We start from the raw sequence: 20,532 nt of genomic DNA, 5'->3' as shown, positions 1-20,532 counted from the left end.
GATACTTGCTATGTTCTTTAGAAACCTCAGATAAGAGTCTTGAACTTTATAGAAGTAGCATTTACATGAGGAACTTCAACAGCCATCCCCTCATGAGGAGGTTATAGCGTCTGTAAATCCTAATCTGATTTGCACAAGGGAATACATGCAGCTCATTAGCAACAGTGTCATCTTAAGGTTAATTACAACAAAACGAAATATGAGACATGAGTTTGCCTTGTAAATAAGTGTTCCCTTATATCCACACTGCACTATCAGAGCCGGAAAACCAGAGATAGTGGGGATGATAATAAATGCAGCTAGTCTATCTCTTTAAGTGAAGGAGGAAGCAAAGTAGGCCACCCACTTCCTCCTCCAAAATATCACAGAGCTGTGTCTAGTGGGACATGTAACACATTTGCATCAGTCACGTCCTTCGGCAACAAACACCTTTTTCACGATCCTTCCTATGCTCTGCAAGAAACAACATTCAAATCTGTTCTCTCTTGGGAGGACGGAAGTGAAACAGTTGCCTCCCTGTCTTACTGAAATCTTCTTGCTAACTCTTTGATCTTCTTGCTTAATTCCTCTTCTATAATAAATGTTTCCCAACTCTTAGGGAGAAAATAGAAACAGGTAGTGTTATCCCTGTATATATAACTTATGAGTTGGAAATGGCAAACTATAACAGATGCAATAGTATTCAGCATAACACTTAATTTTCAAGCTATAATTAGATAATATTTTATAATTTTATTTACTATGATAATTTATTTAAATATTAAAGGATTGTGATTCAATGTGTAGCTATTATCTGTCCTTATGTATCCAACTTCTCAAAAGCTGAGATACCTCAAATCTAGAAATATCTGAAGTTAGATATATATTCTGGCTTAGTTGCTGGTCAGAAAGCAAACACCATAACAGTGGTTTGAAAACTCTGTACACAGCAAAGATACTTCAGGAAGTATTCTGGAAACAAAAATTAACATATTGATAGTATGCTGAGTAAAGAATAGATCTACTGATAAAATGTTAAAAAAAATCTTCTTTATTTACGTTGATTATTGAAAGAAAGGAAAATGATGCTAATGGGTTTTTAAAGGTATATTTACCAAATCTTGAGTGAAGTCCTCATAATATGATGTTGTAAGGCAGAAGAGACAACTCTGAAGACATTTAGTATTTAAGTAATTGGCATGTAGTTAATTGGGCATTTTGAAACTGAGTCCAGAGGGTGTCCAAACTCATTTAGAATTTGGCTTTTCATCACAACAGCTATGATTAAACTCCCTGGGGTGATGGAAGAGAAATTGTGTGGGAAGAGCAGGATCATCTAAAGAGCCTTATGGGAAACGAGAGTTAGTGTCCCATATTGCACAATTTATCTTAACAGCTTGCAACCTAGGATACATAAATATCTTCTTTATTTATTTTTTATCATTCTTCTGTGCATGAGGGAAAAAAAGATATACATATATACATATATATAAAAGCTGACGAACCTTTAGTATTCTTCTTTGGCTGATGAAAAGGTTAGAAATTCAGTTTGGAACCTTAGGGTAGCTACTGCTGTAATAAAGGGTGCTAATTTTTTTGATGACTTGAAGGCCTGCATACATGAGGTTAAAATATTACATAGTGAACCTATACAGACAACAAATGCAGATGTGAAATGTGTTATACCACAGGATTTGAAAGAGCTTCTTGGAAGAGTTCTCTCCTACTACAGGCAACTACATGCTAATATTGTTAGGACTGCTTAGAGATCTGGCCTAAAAGGAGTAATTTCTTTCTTTCTCAAGATTGCCCCAGTTCTGTCTCAAAAGGGTTTCCTAGACTTTCATACTACCAGCGTCTAGAAACTTCATCTAGCCTAAGCTGTGCAAATGCTATCTTTTAAGTTAAACATCCATTCTTCTCTGTGTCCTACAGACGGATCAAAGATGATGGCTGCTGCAAGGCAGAACAACGTGAAGGTGGAATGTCATGAAGGCCTCTTCTGCTGGTAAGCTGGACATGGTGATGCTGAGCTGGTCACCTAAAACCAGGAACAACTAAACATATGATTAAGTCTGGGGATGTATTTCACTGCTGTTCTGTATAAGAGACTGAAATATCTTACATTTAGATATTGTACACAAGAAGGATAAGAGAAGAAATATAATTTTTTTTGTTAAAAATCAGTTGCATATTTTTTCCACACGTATAGAAATATAACTGAAAACTTTCTGTAAAACTTTCTGTTGCTATTGTTGATGGACAAAATCCTTATTTGTGATACCATCAGATATTTATGAGAAAAGCTAATACTAAAGAGGAATAAAAAAAAAAAGATGGACACACAGCAAGGATGTTTGGTAGTTTGTTGGAGACCTTTCATATAGTATGTGGCCATGAATTCTAAAATGTTTCTGTTCACCAAAGCAAGTAAAACTCCTATTGTCAGAACTCTGTAATGATTTCAGTGTTGTAACATACCTGAAAATGATTAAGCAGCAGATTTTTTTTTCCTTTTCTCTTCTGTTCTTTTTTTTTTAAAGATATACTGAAACTGAAACAAATTTCCCTACACTTAAAGTAGTTATTGAAAGGTATAACTCCTCAAACATAACAGTTTTAAAATGTGTATTTAACTTTATGTGGGAGAACAAAGAAACATAAGTATAATTGGTCTTTAAAGACAAGAGAAAGGAGGAGAGAAAATGAAGGGGAAGTGATTTTATTTCCTAAGAAACCTGTCTTGACTTGCTGTAAGCCTTTCAAATCTACTTTACTCATCTAAAGCTGTACTGATTGAACTGTAATAATGGTGACATCACTGTTTTGTTTACACTGAAATGTCTTTTGAGGGCATCACAACAGAGATGGTTTAAGGACAGGTATTGATTATGCCTCATCTTTGGAATTTGGTAATTATGATGGTGCACCTCAAACATGCTGCACTTGTCCTCTAGTCTGTTTTTTCCTGAGCTTTAGATTATAATCTCCTCAGGCCTGTGATTATTTCTTCATAAGCATTTAAAAACCACGTAGAACAATAAATCTCCAGCAAAGATACAAGAATAACTCTGCTCCTTGGCCATACTAATATACAATAAATATTTAGTCACCATTTTTGCAGGTTGCTATTGGTTTCTATTTGATCCTGTTGTTCATATGTCTTCTAAGATGGCATGGTATTCATCTTCACAGTTGCCTAAGTTTTTGTTTGTTTTGTTTAGTTACAACACCACTATTGCTGCATTCAACACACGCACAAGAGAGTTTTGATAAGAGCGTTGAGAGCTTCAATTAATTTCCATACCATATACAGTTTTAGACACCTTGAACTCTTAATTTTTTTGAGTGTTTAGTTCTTTATGACACAGATATTCAAAATGCAACATCCACTAGCTTTATTTGCAAGTGTATTTGCCTTTCCACAGTTCGGATCAGATAAACAGGCACCGGGAATGTAAAGAATGCACAACTTAGTTCACTATGTAAGAGAAAGTTTCATTTTTGAAATTGTGATGTAGGAATACGTTGGGAGGTGTCAATCTCAGTTTAAATGATCTTTCTTTTAACTTTCAGTCCTGAGACTCTTCAGTTTTTCTGCTACATTCCTCTCTCCCTAGACCCTTTTCTTTTTCATTCAGAGCATTTGGCCAAAATGTTACTTCCTACTTTTGTGTCTTTCTTGCCTCCTCCTCCTTAACATTCGGCTTTTACACTTCTAGTTCTCCAGAGATCAGCATCTTTATCAGCAGTGATTTGCTTGGTGCCAGGCTTCTCATACTGCCCAGGTATTTCTCCTGCACCTGTGACTCTTTGTACTAGTATTTGTGTCTGTCTTTGCCCTTATCTCTTTTGTCTGACTTTTGTTACTCCTTTTTCAATGTTTTTTTCCTAGTGCAGCTATAGGAACCAGCTATTTGAATACTGCATCCCTCTCCTCCTCTCCGAGTAGTTTCATTTCTTGAAATTGTACTTTTTTCTGCCACCAGCAGATGTTCCAACAAGAAGGGCTGATGTCTTACCTTGTTTTCCTTCCAGCACCTCTCTTCTTAATTCCCATTATCTTCAGTCTAAGGCATTGTTCTAGCCATGGAAATGATTTCTCCTTTCTGGATGGAAAGAGGGGACAGGAACTAGGGAATACTGACTCCTACAGCATTTTCTTTCTTCATCAACCTTAGGGCTTTTCTTAGGGGCACTACTCCTTCCAAAACAATGTATTGCAATTGTCTGCAACAGGCACTTCCCACTACTGTCAATGTTTTCATTAATGATATTTTGTTAGCCTGTGGAAACAGCCCTGACTAACAGACAAAAGCCCTGAGAAGGAACCTGCGTTGGCAGTGGTCACGGCTGTTGTAATGGCCCATCAGACATAGTCTTGTCATCCGGTTCATGAAGTCTGTGGTAAATTCCAGAGGTCATACTTGCCAGAGCAGCTGGTGATGGCAGTGAATGGGATGCTAATGTCAGAATGGGAGGAAGGTGCTTGTACTAGCACCTAACTTCCTTTCAGCCCTGCAGGTGCATGATGGTTGGCAAGAAATGCAAAAGCAGGAGTGTAAGGTGTGAAGCTGATGCTGATGGCTCTGCCCTAAGGAGACAGGTGGTTTCCTAATCAGAGATCCGGCTTATCCAACAACTTCTGCCTCTTCCATGCATGTCCAAGAATGTTTGTGGGGGTGGTGGGAGGGAAAGGAGGAAGAGGAGTGGAGGAAAAGTATCACCGTGACACTTTTTGTGGACAGGGTATGTCATGTCATATTAAAATACTGAGGATTCTCTTCCAGTGGTGTAATAGCCCTGTGCAGCTCCTTTTGGACATCATCCATGTATCAGTAACGGTTGCACTTACGTGCACAAAGCTGCTTTCTTTCTATTTCAATAGTGGGGTTTTTTGTTTTTGTTTTTGTTTTTGAAAAATGCAGGTTTTGGGCATTACCAAGTTCTGGTCAACTTCATGTGAGCAGAGGCATCACTTTCTTCACACTTGGGGCAGCGTGGTGTGGGGATAACAGGTTGGCCTTTTCTGCTATAGTTATACATACTGTGACCTGATGGAATGCAGTGAGCAAACAAGTTTTTCAGCTCAGGAAATGATTGAAGAGGGTGTTCACCTGGAGATGGTGTTCTCAGTACTGAGTGCCAAAGGAAGTATGGTGAATGAATGCTGGGTTTATTTTGTTCTGCAAATTGATCTATTTTTTTGGGTACTCTGATGCCATGGAGAAGAGTGTTAGAGCACCTGTTCTCTGCCAGAGGAAAAAGCCCTCTTAACAGATCAAGAGAAAAGGAGCATCCTCTAATGCCTAAACCTAACTGACATCCATGATAGTAGACTCCTTTTTGATGGACTAAACATTCTTCTGACTCTGGATGAGTTTTTTAGAAACTATTTTCTATGCCCTGAAGAGACTCATCAAACACTGAAGTTTGCTGCACACTACGGAAGTCCTTACTTTATTACTGTCCTCTGGGCTCATCCCTCAGAGAACCAAGTAATTCTGTGCTTGTGAAGATGGCTTGTACCAAAGAAAGACCTGTTTGATCCATCTCTCAAGACACTGATGATAGGGCTGACTTATGGGGTTACAGTTTATCCTCATGGTTTCTAGTGCAGAATCATTTTCAACAGTCTGAGCTGGAACTCTGCCAGCACACCTGTAACTGGAAGAGGAAAGGACAGAATGGGTCACAGAATAGGTCGCATACTGAAGGTGTGTTGTGGCACTTCACAGCATGGTCAGTATTTTTGTGGTGATTAGCAAAGTGCTTTACTTTTCTCTCTTATGCTATCTGTACTCTCTGAGTTCAAATTCAGCTGAGGCATAAACCAGGCTACAATCTTGAGAAGACTGAAGAGTGTGCTAAGGTTGTTGCCTGTTTAATCAGCTCTACACAGCTTGACTTCATTTATCTTGTCTGCACAACTGGACAGGTATAGTTGCTGGTAATTATATGTTTCTCAAACTACAGGTTATGGTGACCTGGTATAGGCCTATGCCAAATCATTCATCTGATAGCTTCCTCCAAGTTGTCTGCGTTGGGAGTTTCATCCTCATGCTAGGAGTCCTCCTTTGCCATCCAGTAGCATATACCTGCTGCTCCTTCCAAGCCATCCACAGGAATCATCAGCTGTTTTAGCTCAGGCTGATCTCTACTGGCACCTTTCTGAGAAGCTCTGAGGAGTGCTGCTGGTGTTCATGCTCAGGGCCATGTGCTCAACTGTGACTGCCCTCCAAAGTGTGTGGCCCTTGAGGTTGTGCAGTGCTTCGTGCTAGTGGCCAGCAGGGGCCTGGTGTGCCTCCGCAGCCAGGAGTACATTTCTATCTGCAGGCCCTGCGGGGCCTCCTTTTATAGTGCTCCCAGCCTGACATGGTGTTTGCTGATGTGGGCATTCCGTCCATTTGCTGTTTCCGAAACTCCTGCTAAGACCAGCAGCGCTCTCAGCTAGATCTGAGAGGGACTGTTTGAGACACAGGCTGCCTTCCCCTTGCTGTGATCTGCCTTGACCATAAGACATCAGTGTCAGCCTGCTGTCTTTCACACTGCATCCCCCCGATGACAGCGTGATCTCCATGCCTCTCAGTGATCCACTCAGACTTCAGAGCTTTCAGAAGACAAGCCTGGGACCAGGCTGGCAGTGAAAGTCACTGTTTTGTTCCTGAGATTTCCACATCATACAGAGTTCACATGCTGTAACAAATTAGTTCTAGGCTTACAGCATCCCTCAGGTGCTGCAGTATATGGGCTGCACTGTGGCTATGTAACACCTCTGCCCTCTTGGTGCATGCCAGCTTCTTGTGTTTATGGCAGTAGAGATCCATTCACACCTCAGTTCCAAAAGTCCTGTACCAACAGAGGCTGCCTCCTGCTAGGCAGGGCTTCAGGGTGGGAAAAGGGGCTCTATCTTACATCTGCTGTAAAAACTGTGGTAGTTGTAGTTACAGGGAGAAGCCCATGGTGATGTGAACACATTAACAAACACAGCAAGCATGAAAGGATGGTTCTTCTCCCGTGTGTGTTCAGTCCCACTAGCACCAGCTGGTTTAGAACTGAGAGCATTTGAGGAGGGTGTAATCTTACTGGGGCAGCAACGTGGAAGCTGTCCCTCTGAGGCAAGTGTAACCAGTCCTTTATGGACTTATACCAGAGTCAGTCTCTACAGAGACAGCCACAAGCACATCATCCCTGGCACCAACACCGTTACCAAGCTTTCAGAATGAAAGACTGCTGGAATATTTAGACAAGGGCAAGCAGTACTGTTTTTGGAAGTGACTAAATGATCTTGGCTACATTAAAAACAAACAAACAACAACAACAACAAACAAACAAATAAACAAAAACAACAAGAAGAAGGAGAAGAAATAAAAGATTCAGCCGGAGGCAAACACGTGGGGTGGAAAACGTCAGCTCTACCGGCAAAACGCCCCGAGGCGCGCCGGACAACCCTGAGGCGGCACTGCTGCGGCCACGCGGCTGCTGGCAGTCCGCCGCTCCGCTCCACTCCGCACCGCCCCCTCGCCCCGCCGCGCCCCGCTCCGCCCGGCCTCGCCCGGGCCGCAGAGCGCAGCCAGCCCCCGGGGGGCCGCGGCGGGCGGGGGCGCCTTCGCGCGAGGCGCTGCTCTCCCTGCCATTGGCTGGCGGCGCCGCCGGCCGCGCGGGGGGAGGGGGCGCGGCGAGGCGGCCTGGGCTCGGCCCCCGGCGCGGCGGAGCAGTCGCGGCCGTCCCGTCCCGAGGGCAGCAACGCCGCGTACCTCCGCCCGGCAGGCAGCGGCGCCCGGCTCCTGCCCGCCTTCCGCTTCTCGTCCCGCTGCCGGCGAGCTCGGCGGGGCCGCGATGGAAGAAGAGCGGGCCGGCGAGCAGATGAGACCGTTGCTCACCACGGTAACGTGGGGGAAGCGGGGGCGCGCACAAAGGGCCGCCGCGGGGCCGCGCGGGGTCGACTGCTGCGGGGAATGGGAGGGGGCGGCGGGGACCCCTCGTCTGCCTCCCGCCCCTCGGCGGACGAAGGCGGAAGCGGCGCCGCCGGTACCGGGCGTTCGGGACGCCCCTGGCCGCGGGGCGGGGGCCGCAGGTGTGCCGCCCGCCGGCCTCGTGCGCGGCGCCCTCCGCATCGCATCCCCTCCCGGGGCGGCGGGAGCCTTTGTTCCGCCGCGAGCGGCCCGGCCCCGGCCTTTGTGAGGCGCCCGCCGGGCTCGTGTCTCGCTCCTGCCGCCGGTGTTCCTGGCGGCGGGGTGCCCCTCTGCGTGCTCCGGGGCCGGGCCGGGCGCCGTCCCGGCGGGGCGCGGGCCTGGGGGGCTCGCGGGGGCGGATGGTGTGCCGCGGCTTGGGCTCCTTCCTTCCAGGACCGGTGGCGAGGCGAAGCAGACATTTGTTGCCTTACTTCCTGTGCTACTGAAAAAATACATGTGGTTCCCCAGTTGTAATTTCCCCTCCCTTCAGATGACTCAAGGTCTGGATTTTGTTAATGAGCCTCTGTGCCCTTGCTTTGATATCTTCCTTCGAGGCCCTTCCCAAAAAGGTGTTGCACAGCAGCGTCTTTTCGGTGCCTGAGGAGGACAGATGTGTGTTTGGTTACACAAAGAAGGCAGTGATGGGCAGAGAAATAGTGCACAGAACTGGCCGGTTTTCATCTGCCCACTGCTCTTCAAGGAGAGACTTGAGTCACGTTTGACAAAACCGGCACTCAAATGAAGTGCTGCCTTCCTGTGACATCAGTGTGCTCGATGCCTTTCCTTTGTTGTAATGGAGCTCTGGCAACTCCATCTCGCTGAGGTCCAGGGTGTGCGTCTTATCTGTGTTCTTATCAGCTTTGTGTGATGGCTTCAGAAATCAAAGTAATTGCACAGCTCTTAACACTTCAGTAAATCTATTCCGGACCGTTGCTCTGTCATCTCGTTGCTGCTGTCAGAATAGCATATTCCAAATTCGTGGCCACTTGTTTAGGGTAAATCCACAGTGAAAGCAAACAGCTGATGCTGTTAACCGTGTTAAAGCTACCTTGCCTCTCTGTAGGAGGTACTTCTCAGTTGGCAGTAGAGCACTCACTCCTGTCCAGTAGGGAGATATGAGGCTGTATGGAGCCAATATGGAGCCTTAGGGCTTCCGGTGCCTGAGATTATTTTAAGAGATGCTAATAGTTACCCTCAGGTGAATCCAAATGAAAAAAGGATTACAGACTTCATGAAAGTCAATGTGCCCCAGCACATCTTTGTCAGGCCCAGCAGGAGTCACTTAGTCTCTGTTGTACGAGAAATTAAGGAGGGGCTTTTGGGTCAGCCACATGAGCTGCTGTACTACTGCAGTTGCTTTTCATATAGACCTTGGGAACTGAGGTTCCCAAGAGGAGTGGTCCAGGATGGTTTCTGTGTATCAGCAGAGGCTAGGCAGGGGCTGGTCTGAGTGCAGAGGGGTGGGTATTTGGGAGGTGACTGCAACTGAGACTGAGTGAGATGGTCAGAAAGGTGGTGAGAGGAGGACAGAATGATTGGTAAGAGGTAGGAAGAAAAAGAATTTCGAGGGATGACTGATGAAGCATGTGGCTTAAGAAAAGGAACAGGACATATGTTGATCTTTTAGCAATTACATAGTGTAGCAGCACAGGATTTGTTATGAGGAGTTTATATAGAATCACTAAAGTTGGAAAAGGCCTCTAAGATCATCTAGTCCAACTGTCAACCCATCATCACCATGCATGCTAAACCATGTCCCTTATATGTATCTGGGAAGCTTTAGTACAACACTACTGAATCCCAAGTATGAGTGCTTTTGACAGTACAGCTTAGTTTTTCTAATCCTGTACCTGTTACTGCTGCTAGCAGAGCTTGCCGAAACTGCTTACACGTGCAAGGCTTTGTAAGGAATAAACATCTCTGGAAGGTGACAGAAACTCTGTAGGAAGTGTGAATCAAGTGCTGGGTCTTAGAAATGCAGAAGCGCAATCAAGCGAGTAGCTCCTTTCTTTTCTTTCCTCTTCCACTTTTTGATAAGTTAGATGGTTAGATAAAAAGCAACTTTGGTGTTTCTTGAGTGGAGAGCATCTCTGTCAATCAACTTCCACCCCTCCCATGGGACTTTTTCATCAGCAGTGTAAAACACCTTTTAACCTTGCTTATTTTATATTACAGGTCCAGTCCTAACGATGAGAATCACCATATCCATAGGATATTTTGAGGAGATGGCATGGTGGCAATGTGTATACAAGAGGTGGAGGCAAAAAAAATTCCTGCTGTAGTTACTATGACAAGAGAGAAACTGCTGGTCAGAATATCTGGTAGGAATAGGGAATCCAATAGGAAAAAGATAAGCAAATTAATAAATCCATGGTTCTTTCGTACCTTACATACTGTAAGCTGCTCTGCTCCCCTCTCCTTATTGTTCCTGGAAAAGATTCACCGAAGGGCAATAAGATATGAAATAGGTCTTAGATGAGAACTGACTGAACAGGCTAGGGCTTGTCAGCCTTGTAGAGATAACTTGGAGATGGGACAATGGTATGTTAAGGCTCTATAAAGTTACTGTGGAGAAAGCAGATGGAGGGGGAAGAGAGGCATGTGGTGTTAAATGAAGCCAACAGGAGCTAGGTTCAGAGCAAACAAAAGGAGGTGGTTCTTCACTCAGTGTAGGAATTTTATAGGTAAACTTGCTATAGGATTTGTATACAAGAAGATTTTGTGGACTGAAGGGCAGGTTAGACAGTAAACTTTTTTGACAGGGAACTTTTTGCTCAGGTGTTTGATTGTGACCCCTTTATGATATGCGTGGTGCACAGAGTGGTAGACCATGCATTATGGCTGAGTAATAGTAATAGATGCTGTGGTTGTGTTCTTTTTCCTTTTTTTTTTTTTTTTTTTTTTTTTTTTGGTGTAGCAAATCTGTTTTGATCACTAGTCTGCTGTATATTATGATAACACTGAAAGTGCCTCCTGTTGGAGAAAAAGCTTTTCTTGCTGGCTTTCCATGACATGATGACATGACAGAATGTAGTCTGCCAGATAGCACTAAAGATAGCTTTCACATTTCTCTGCTTTTCCTGAAGTGACTACATGAGTGACTACATGATTGTACCTTTACTTCTCAACAGCTCTATATGTGTTATTATTAAGTGGGTTTTTTTGACTTTACTGTTCAACAGTGATCATGTTTCAATGGCAGCTTCAGGCTTTTACTTTAGGCTTTGCTTGAGCACTTATGAGATATAGCTCACTTCACCAACATGCATAATCACTGTGGTGGAGTCTGTCCATTCCTTTATCCCAGTGCTTTTTTTTAAATGCAACTAGATAGTGTTTGGAACTCCAACTTTTCTCATCTGTGATAAAACCCTTGAAGGCTTACAGTAATAACAAAAATCAGAGCCTCTTAAAGCATAAACAAACAAAAAAATATACACAAAGTGATGAAAATTAGTCCTGTCAGAATCTGCTGTTAACTACAATTCTGCAGCTTAATAATAAACATACAAATTGCGTTTTCTTTCCAAGAAAAACCTTAGATACATTTATATTAATGTATTTTCGGGAGAACCAGGTGTTTGGTGGCAGCTGGATTGGAGGATGTGGCTTTGGAACCATGCTTTGGTGCAGTTACTGCATTTCAGATAGCCCAGTAACTTTGTCTTACTGGGTAGTAATGGAAACAGTTACTTTTAAAAAGTGTTTTAAGTTTCAATTTACCTAGGTGGTTCTTTATGCATAATAATGTGAATACCATCAGTACAGTAAAACCAACTTTGGTGGGATTGACTGCTTCATATCTTTACATATGTCTTGTACGACTGTTTTACAAATGAGCTGATGCAGAAGTTTCCTCTTGGTGCGATCGCATGTCTTCCCATTTGACATGTGGCTTTTGTGATGGTAAGTCAAATGACAGGTCTCTGGAGAATATTGTGCTGGTAGATTTACATTTTTTTTTCTTTTCATATTAACACAGCTGGATATGGTGCTTTCTCTTTATGGCTAGATGAGGCTAACTGAGGGCATGTCTGTGCTGCATAACTGAGCACAGTGCGGGGAACTCTCCTCCCTCGTGAGTCTGTGGCATCTGGTTGAACACATGCTCTCCACGAGTTAAACCAGTACAGTTACACTGGTGTGGTGATGTCCCTGCTAAAAGAATATTGTTGGCCTGATGACTTGGGTCTGTGACTTTGATAGACAGACTGCTTTTCTGTATTGTGCTGTTTGGGTATTCTGGGTTTGGTTAAGGTGTGTACAGCTTGCACTGTGTGGGCCTGTAGGCGATGCTTGTGATTCCTTCTGGATTAGGAGTGCTGTAAGCTGCTATTACCTATATATGCTGTCAGCCTTTTTGAGTTCTTAGAAAGTTACCTATGGCTGGCCCAGACTTGAGAGCTTTCATTAGGCTTAATTGCTGTAGATTTAATTTGTTGTCCAAGAGGAGCTGCAGAGTAGAGTAAATGTAATATCCATGTGATTGAGACATTGTCATGGGTTTGGTATAGCATATTCTGAAATGATGAAGTTTAGGAACGTTTACATTTCATGGTATTTACTAAAGTTAAGGTGGCTGACTAGCTAATATTTTGAAATAATGATATGAATGAATAGGGAGGTTCAAATAAAGGTTCTATAAATCAGCAGGTTGAGAAGTACACTACAAATTGTGCACCACCCTTTATATCAGTAGATGTCTGAATGCAAAGATGAATATTGATATTTTGACAGATGTTTTGAAATACGTATTTCTCAATTCACAGTTAGCAGGAAGTGAAATGATTAAAATACTATTTTTAAAGAGTGCAGCATTCGCATTTAAAACAAAAGAATTCAATCCTGACATCTTAGAATCACTTTTTTTTTTTTTTTTTTTTTTTGTTAGTGGCAATAAACATCAATTATGCAAGCATCCCAAATCTACCTTGTCAGCATATCTCAGTGGTTATTAGAAGGGATTATCTGTTCAAGAGTCTGTGTTAGTGCTTGGCACCCTCTGAGTTTGTGTTTCACTGGGAATTTGCTGCAGTTTCTGTGGCAAAGGAAATGTGTATTTTTAACCACTAGATGGAGTCATTTTATTTGCATAACAACATGCTTATTTACATAGTATTAAAAAACTTCTTTTTTTGAAGTCTCCTCAGTCATTTTGTATTTAGAGTATGGCCTGTGGTTATTTTATTATTTGGTTACAGGTAAGACCAAATATTTTGTTCTTCCAGTAGCAGTATTAGGATTACACAGCAGGAACACCATTCCGCTTTTATGGGGGTGTAGGAGAGAGGGAATGCTTGTGCTCTGAGAGCATTACATTTATCTTTGTAGATTACCCACTTTAACAAGAGTAGAGCTCTTATAGCTTTTGTATACCTTGTGATACCTGACGTAACATTTCAGAATACTGATGCATATTATTGTATCTCTCAGCCTGGATGCCTTTGTGACTTGAGATTTTGTTTTTCCTACTCGAGTGCTTTAACTATACTGACTCAATACTATGCAGTGGAATGGTTGTCCTATTTGGATATATTGGCACAAGTTGTCTTACTCATTTCGGCACTGATAGAGTGCTCCATAACCTTAAAACAAACAAACAAACAAACAAAAACAACAATAACCTTTGCTTATTAGTTCTAGCAAGTCTCATTTTAGCAGGAGCATTTCAAATGTTGTATTGTTGCCTTGCCTCTTATACTCTTTCAACAACCACTTTTCTAAAATGTATGGTTTTCTTAGGGTTTGATTCTTTGACCCTGTTGGTGAAGTAGCCAGTGTCTAACCTGCATTTATACTTAGCAGTGTTACCTGATAGGCCTTCAGTTTCCCCAGCTCTTTCAAGTCTTCTTTCTATTCTGGATGCTCTTCTTGGTGAATACAATTTTGAAGACTAGGGCCTTATTAACATCTTCATTTCAAATTCTCTTATTAGCTGGTATTTTGCGAGCTATAGGTATGTTTTCTTTTTCCCAGAATTCCTACTGTGAAGGATTTTGAAAGTTCTTCTAACTCAGTGTTGGTGATTTTGTGCTTGCTTTTTGTTCCATCCCTTTGAAAATTTGAATTTTCAACAAATGATGTAGAACAAGTACTAGTGTTTTTCGTAAGCTGTAGTTATGCTGAAAGGCATCTAGACTTGTCTTATTGGCAGTATGGCTAAAACCAATACTAAAATGTTTCTAAATTTCAAAACAGGCTTAAAGGTTTTTATTAGTGAATGAGAGTCTAAAGTAGAAGTTTCCAGACATCAAACCATTGCTCTGCTTTAACAGAATTCCTGGTACTTGCCTCCAAAGAAATTGGAGCTTACTGTGGGTAAGGCATGCAGACAGATAATAAAGAGAGGATGTGGGATTTACCTATGGAACTGCGTCTGATGTAGATTGAAATTCTACTGTTTAACCATGTATTCTACTTGCTCTTGCTACTTTTCTCTGGTATAGCTGTAATACTGGGGATCTATATCTGTATAGTTCTGCTTTAAGGCAGGAAGAACTGGAGGCTTGACTGAATGATTTAATTCATTTAATAATGAATTAAATCATTCAATCTGACAACCTGACTGAATGATTTAATTTTTTTTCCCCATCATCATTTTTCACTATGAGAGCATATGTGCACTAGGAGCATGTGCATGGGCAGTACGTTTTGGAAGGCTATGCTTCCCTAAAGTGAAAGGTACAGATTATTTTTTTTCCTAGTCATTTATATGCTGGGCTGATTCTTTTGTATTTTCCATGACTAATGTCTATTAAACATATGCTTGCTGTGTCTTGATTTGGATCTGTTTTTGGGTAAGGAGTTAGACTGTTAAGTGATTGCAAATACTTCGGTTATGGTAAAGATAATGTTATAAGTTTTGCCCTTCTAGAGAAAGCTGAGGTTTTGTTTCAACAAAAGTACTACTTCTCGATGCTACAACTGTTTCATAAGCAGAGTAGAGTTATCATGTGATGTGAGGATCCGTAATCAGGCTGTCTTGTGGTATATGTCTGTTACCAAAGAACAGAAAGAAGTTAAAGTAAACTTGTATTCAAGAGAAATTTCAGTGGGATCTCATTTGTTGTCTTATTTCTGGAGTGGGACAGCTTCCCAAACCAAAATTTCTGTTGCCTTGTGAAGGCCTTCAGGCTGTTGTGTTCTGGATCTCAAAAGTTATACTAAGCTGAAGCACGTGTGATTTTTTTTCTTGAAAATTTTTTTTTTCTTTCACACAAGGTTATGAGTGAGTGAGTACAGCTAATAAATTGTGTCTATTGCTAACTGATCAGACTCAGTTGACTTTTGAAAGTCCCAAATCTTTAGATATTCTTTTACATTTGTAAGAAAAGAATGTATTGCAGATGCTGATGGCCATAAAACTTTCCTGTATAGACTTATTTTCTGCTTCTGTTCTGTAACTTCAGTTAAAAAAAAAAAAATTCCTCCCTTACTGCCCTCCACATCTGTCGCTAGTTTCAACTTCTAAATAACAACTACTAGTTTCAGCTCTGCTTTGGCTTGTTTAATTCTACCCCTCCACAGCTGTGTGTCTGTGTATTCCTTCTATCTGTTTCCACCTTTCATGCTCTGTTTTCACATTTGAACTCTGTCATAAGTTGCCTTTTCTTGCATGCTGTCCCATTTTCAGGCCTTCACAACTTCCTTCAGGTTGAATTCTGCTCTCCTGTTCATCACCTTCCCAGCCTGGCCTCAAGAGCCTGCATCCATCTGTTGTTGCATTCCAGCTATGCTAGCTCTTCCAGTGTTACTCTGTAATTCCATTGAGGCTCTGACTTATAAGTCAGCCTATTACTTCCCATGCTGTGTGTGTTGGTGTGCAAGCACTTGAGTGGGCCCTCATCCATCACAGTGCATCCATCACAAAGTGAATGAGTGCCTTTTCTGTTAAGGGTTCTCCATGTCTTCACTGAAATCTGACAGCCTTTCTCTACCAAGCTCTAGTCACACGATTGGTGGCAAAGATGCTCTTGCCCCACTTCGACAGGTGGATCCTTGATCCTGAAGGTAAGCTGGCCATAGAAATAAAAGTCATGCTGGAAATCAGATGTTGACTATGTGGATGCATGCTGTCTACCCTGAGCCTTCTGCTTCTCTCTGGAAGGACTGAGAATGCCACATGGGCCTTGTCACCCTTGCCTGTGGAGTGCACTCTTTACTCTAGATTCACTCAACAATAATGATTTGTTTTTTGGAAGTATTGCTGGTGACTACATGGGTAAGTAGCAAAGGGTGGTATTTTGGGAGCTGGATAAGCATTGACAATCTTTCCAAAACATCCTAGATCCCAACATCCAGCAAGCAGCAGACCTGCCAGGACTTGCTGTTGATCTTTAACTATGTGCAGTGTGTCATCCCATCCTGCAGTTATTTCATCTCCTACAGATGAGGCTGCTGCTATACCAGCCCCTGGGGAGGAGCACCTGCTGTTCCTTGCAGTGCAGCATCTGAACAGTGACATTCTCCTGATGGAGTTCTTAGGATTTCTAAGAGAAATGTTTTCTGTGAGGAATGGTTGCTCCAGTTTATGGTAGGGATTTTGCCATGCAGTGAGTTTTAGGCTGCTTGGTGTCTATGCCACATGGACTGCTTTGACATCTGATAGCTACTTCTATTAACTCAACCCTGGGAGATGATCTGTGCTTGTGCTAATGTTTTTAAACTAATAAACTTCACCATCTATTTCTGTTCATGAATGTGTGTGGGTGTATGTGTATATATATATATATATATACACATACATACATACATACATATATATATATATATTTTTTTTTTGATTGGCTCATTGAGGGACAACCCAATAAAACTTCATTTTTTTTTCCAGGTCATGTATTTGTATTGATACGCATTTCTTTGCCTTACCTTGAAATATTTAGTGAGGTATTTGTTAAATGCTGTCATATAGGGGAAAGAGAATTTAGCTTTTTTCTTCTCCTCTGTAGCGTCTGTAGCTCTAATTTGTCATAGGTGGAAACTTTGGTACTGCTTTCGTCTCTAGAAAGAATGCTTAAAGTAATGAAGTCTTTTCTGGATATATTACCTTCTTGCTGTGTTGGTTGCAAGTATAACTTGTTTCATTTAATACCTCAAGCTCACTGGACAACTATCTATGTACGATCTGTTAGATTACTATGTTCCTGTTTGTAGATTCTACAGGGTAAGTGGAATAAAATTGGATCACAGTCATTTCAGTCCTCAAATAAGGAATATTTTGGTTTTTATGTTGCGTCAGACTAGGAAATTTTGAACCTGGGGCATGCTGGTTCAGTTGTTTGTATAGGAGTGTAGCAGTAAACATCTGTTTATGCTCATACAACATTTGGAAGTTTTATTTTTGCACATCTTATAGGTGTAATAATACTTGCTCAGAACTACCTACTTGTAAACTTACTGTTCATCCAGGAGAGCTGTGCTGTACTTGTAAACTTTTGTATTCTGACTTATCACTATTATCAAGTTATAATGCATGAAGTGCTCTGATAAGTGCATTGACTCCACTGTACATAGAATCACAGAATCATAAGGGTTGGAAGGGACCTCTGGAGTTCATCTAGCCCAACTCCCTTGCTAAAGCTGGTTCTTTGTAGCTTACTGTACAGGAAAGCTCCCAGGCAGGTTTTGAGCATCTCCAGAGGAGGAGACTCCACAGCCTCTTTGGGCAGGCTGTTCCACTTTGTCACCTTCACAATAAAGAAGTTTTTCTCTGTTTTCACAGAACTTCCTCAGTTCCAATTTATGCCCATTGTTCTGTCACTGGGCACTGATGCAAAAAGCCTGGCCCCATCCGCTTGACCCCCATCCATTGGGTATTTATAAGCAATGGTGAGATCCCCCCTCAGTCTCCTCTTCTCCTGGCTGAGCAGTGCCAGGTCTGACAGCGGTTCCTCATAACGGAGCTTCTTCAGGCCTCTCATCATCTTTGTGGTCCTGTATGTATGGGTTGAGTACATGTATGGTTTGAGACCTGGATGTTCCTTGGTTGTCATCTGAGAGCTCATTTAATTCTGTTAACAAGCTTCATATTCATTTATTGGTAAAAGGAAGTTAATGTTCTTTTTTCCAGAAGATCTGGGGGCTGCTGTGGTTGCTGATGTCTGTTGCAGGTGTTGTTGGGGCAAGTCACTTCCGTGCTTCAGCCTTCCTCGTTGAAAAGCTAGGAAGCTTAAAGTCTATAGAGTTTACAAACCTTGAAAACAAAGTAATGGAAGCATAATTAAGAATGCAGTAAGAAGTACTGTGAATTTGCAAAATAGAAAGTGGTGTTGTAAAATCAAGTGAAAGCTGTTCTGTATACCTGACTTGTGAAGCAATTGTGTCATTAGCCCTGTGAAGTTAAGGGCAGTTTGACAGGTTGAGGCATTTCAGGAGCTTCAGTTTCTCCATTGTGAGCCTGAATGGGAAAAAAAAACCTCATGGTTTCCTGTAGTAGCCTGATCTACTATGAACACTAATTTTCTGTCTTGATTATCTCTTCCATGCAGATTCCATAGCAGTCATTCTTGCTTCCATTACAGTTGAGAAGATACTGCTACTTTTAATCTTGATGTGTATTTGCTACTTATTGTGGCTACATTGTGGCTACATTGAAACTACTATCTCTATGATTCTTTGTATTTGCTTCACTTGGACACAACTGTAGCTTCTGAGAGCTGTTGACCTCCCCCTAATCTGTCATGCTCTGGTTTTCAGGTGTATTCTCTCAAAGGTTTCTTTTTTGTCTTTTCAGAGAGGTGGTATGCGTTTGCTTTGAGACTCGGATGGGATGTCTTTGTGTAATTTCCAAAGGCTATTAAAATAAGCTTAAGAAGAGCAGGAATGTATTTTGTTAATATGAAGATGATGAATATGTCCTGATGGAAGAAAGCTTTTGGACCACAGGGTTACAAATTACCTTCTCAGTGCTGCACTGGAACAAACCAAGAGTATATTACACATTTGTGTGTTCTTTGACTAAGTTGTGAAGTCAAAGAACTGATTGCATGTCTTTAATTAGCTTGCTAAACAATAAGGTGGGATTATTATTTAGACTATTGCTAGATTTATTACTTCTTTGTTTCTCTTAAAAAAAAAAAAAAGATTGAAAGATTATACTTAAACTGTTTGTTTTAGGGATAGTGTGTTTTGTATGCTTTTTTTCCTCTTTGGCTTGTAGCTCACTATTGTGAGGATATACTACTGTGAAAATGTGTTTATTTTGAGTGTAAGCATACATGTTTCTTTAACATGTCAAACATATTTTGAGACAGACCTAGTGTACGAAAAAGGAAGTGAGAAACTTTGTAGTGAATAGCTGCAGTTGGTGTTGCTGTTGATGGTAAATTTCTTCATTTTCTGTTTGTCAAATAACTACACTCCACCAGCCATGCATTTTAAAACTGTTTATATAAAAACAAACAGATAGCATCAGATGATTGTTATGACTCACTTAAGGAAGTGATAAAACACAAGAGCAGCAGCAGTCCTTTCCTTTTTCAACTTGATTTTATTAACATTGCTGGGCTTGCCTGTCATTGTCAGATACCAGAAAGGAATTTAAGCAGACATATATTTTTGTCATTAATATTTGGTTGATTTGCAAATAGTTACATAATGATAGGGTGGAGAGACATTTTTCAGCTTAAATTAAATGTTCATAAGAGTTACTGGAAAGCTACATTGTAAACACAAGGAAAATTATTAAAACTTCTCTGAATGGTTTTTTTTTTTTTGTGTGTGTGCAAATCCTTGAGCTTTCAAAACTGCTATTGTACACGTCAATAAACAAAGGAAGAATATCAGCAGCTTTTTTTCCTTGACATCAGTCTTGCCATCTAACTGCTGATGCTATGTAAAGAGATTGCAATTTAAATTCTTTAAAAATATAACCAGTTTCAATTTGATGTACTTATTTTGTAATGTACTCTGCTATATTAACTTTGCTTTTACTGTAACATACAACTGTATGTGTGCATATGAGAAGGATAAATGCTCTTGTCTTGCTTTATACTCAGCATGTCCATGTAGTGTTTCAGCTGAAGATCAGTTTATTCAAAAATTGAGAGTGCTTTTCATTAAAGTTACTAGGATGACCATTATTTTAAACTATGTGAAATTACAGATTCAAGCTTCAGAACAATGGACCCAAAAAAGTTTAAATAAACATCTGATCACCAAGAAAGAGCAAATTAAATATTGGTAGAGTGCTGCTTAAACTGTGTTTTTTTTTTTTTTTTTTTTTTTTAAGTGGGATAACACCATGCCCAAGTTATTCTCAACCATTTGTTTAGCATGCTTAAATGTACTTAAAATCAGGGATCCATTCATAGACAAATTTCATGGTTTTGTAACTCAACTTTTGTATCATGCATTCTTGCTTGGTAGGTAGACAGTTGGTTTGCAGAAATTGAGAAATAAGATGGCAATATTCTATTTGGTGTTAACAAATTGTGCTATTCTGAGATTTTTGATTCTTGAGCATGAGTAAGTTACTTCTGCTGTGAAGGAGTCCCAAGTGAAAGCGAAAATACAAATAAGAAGCTGAAGAAACTTCATGTGCCTCACACCAAAGAAAATATATACTACTTGTATGCTGAGTTTTGAATGCATACAATAG

General features: G+C 41.2%; 1 protein-coding gene across 3 annotated transcripts in view; it reads left to right on the top strand.

Moving 5' to 3' along the window:
• Positions 1 to 7,533: 7,533 nt before the first annotated feature.
• Positions 7,534 to 20,532, top strand: part of SLC4A7 (solute carrier family 4 member 7) — an 83,532-nt gene continuing 70,533 nt past the window's right edge. The window contains exon 1 of one of the 3 annotated variants that reach the window (XM_085226377.1): positions 7,534 to 7,866. In XM_085226377.1, the coding sequence (XP_085082503.1) occupies positions 7,819 to 7,866 (48 nt within the window). In that variant the 5' untranslated portion in view covers positions 7,534 to 7,818. The remainder of the gene's footprint in view (positions 7,867 to 20,532) is intronic. The other 2 variants (XM_085226376.1, XM_085226375.1) reach the window with 2 other exon arrangements.

The sequence above is a fragment of the Meleagris gallopavo genome, chromosome 6 (genome assembly GCF_905368555.1).
Source record: "Meleagris gallopavo chromosome 6, MGAL_WU_HG_1.1, whole genome shotgun sequence".
NCBI classification, from domain to species: domain Eukaryota; kingdom Metazoa; phylum Chordata; class Aves; order Galliformes; family Phasianidae; genus Meleagris; species Meleagris gallopavo.
The sequence above is the reverse complement of the archived record's forward strand: the minus strand, read 5'-3'. Positions and strand labels throughout refer to the sequence as shown.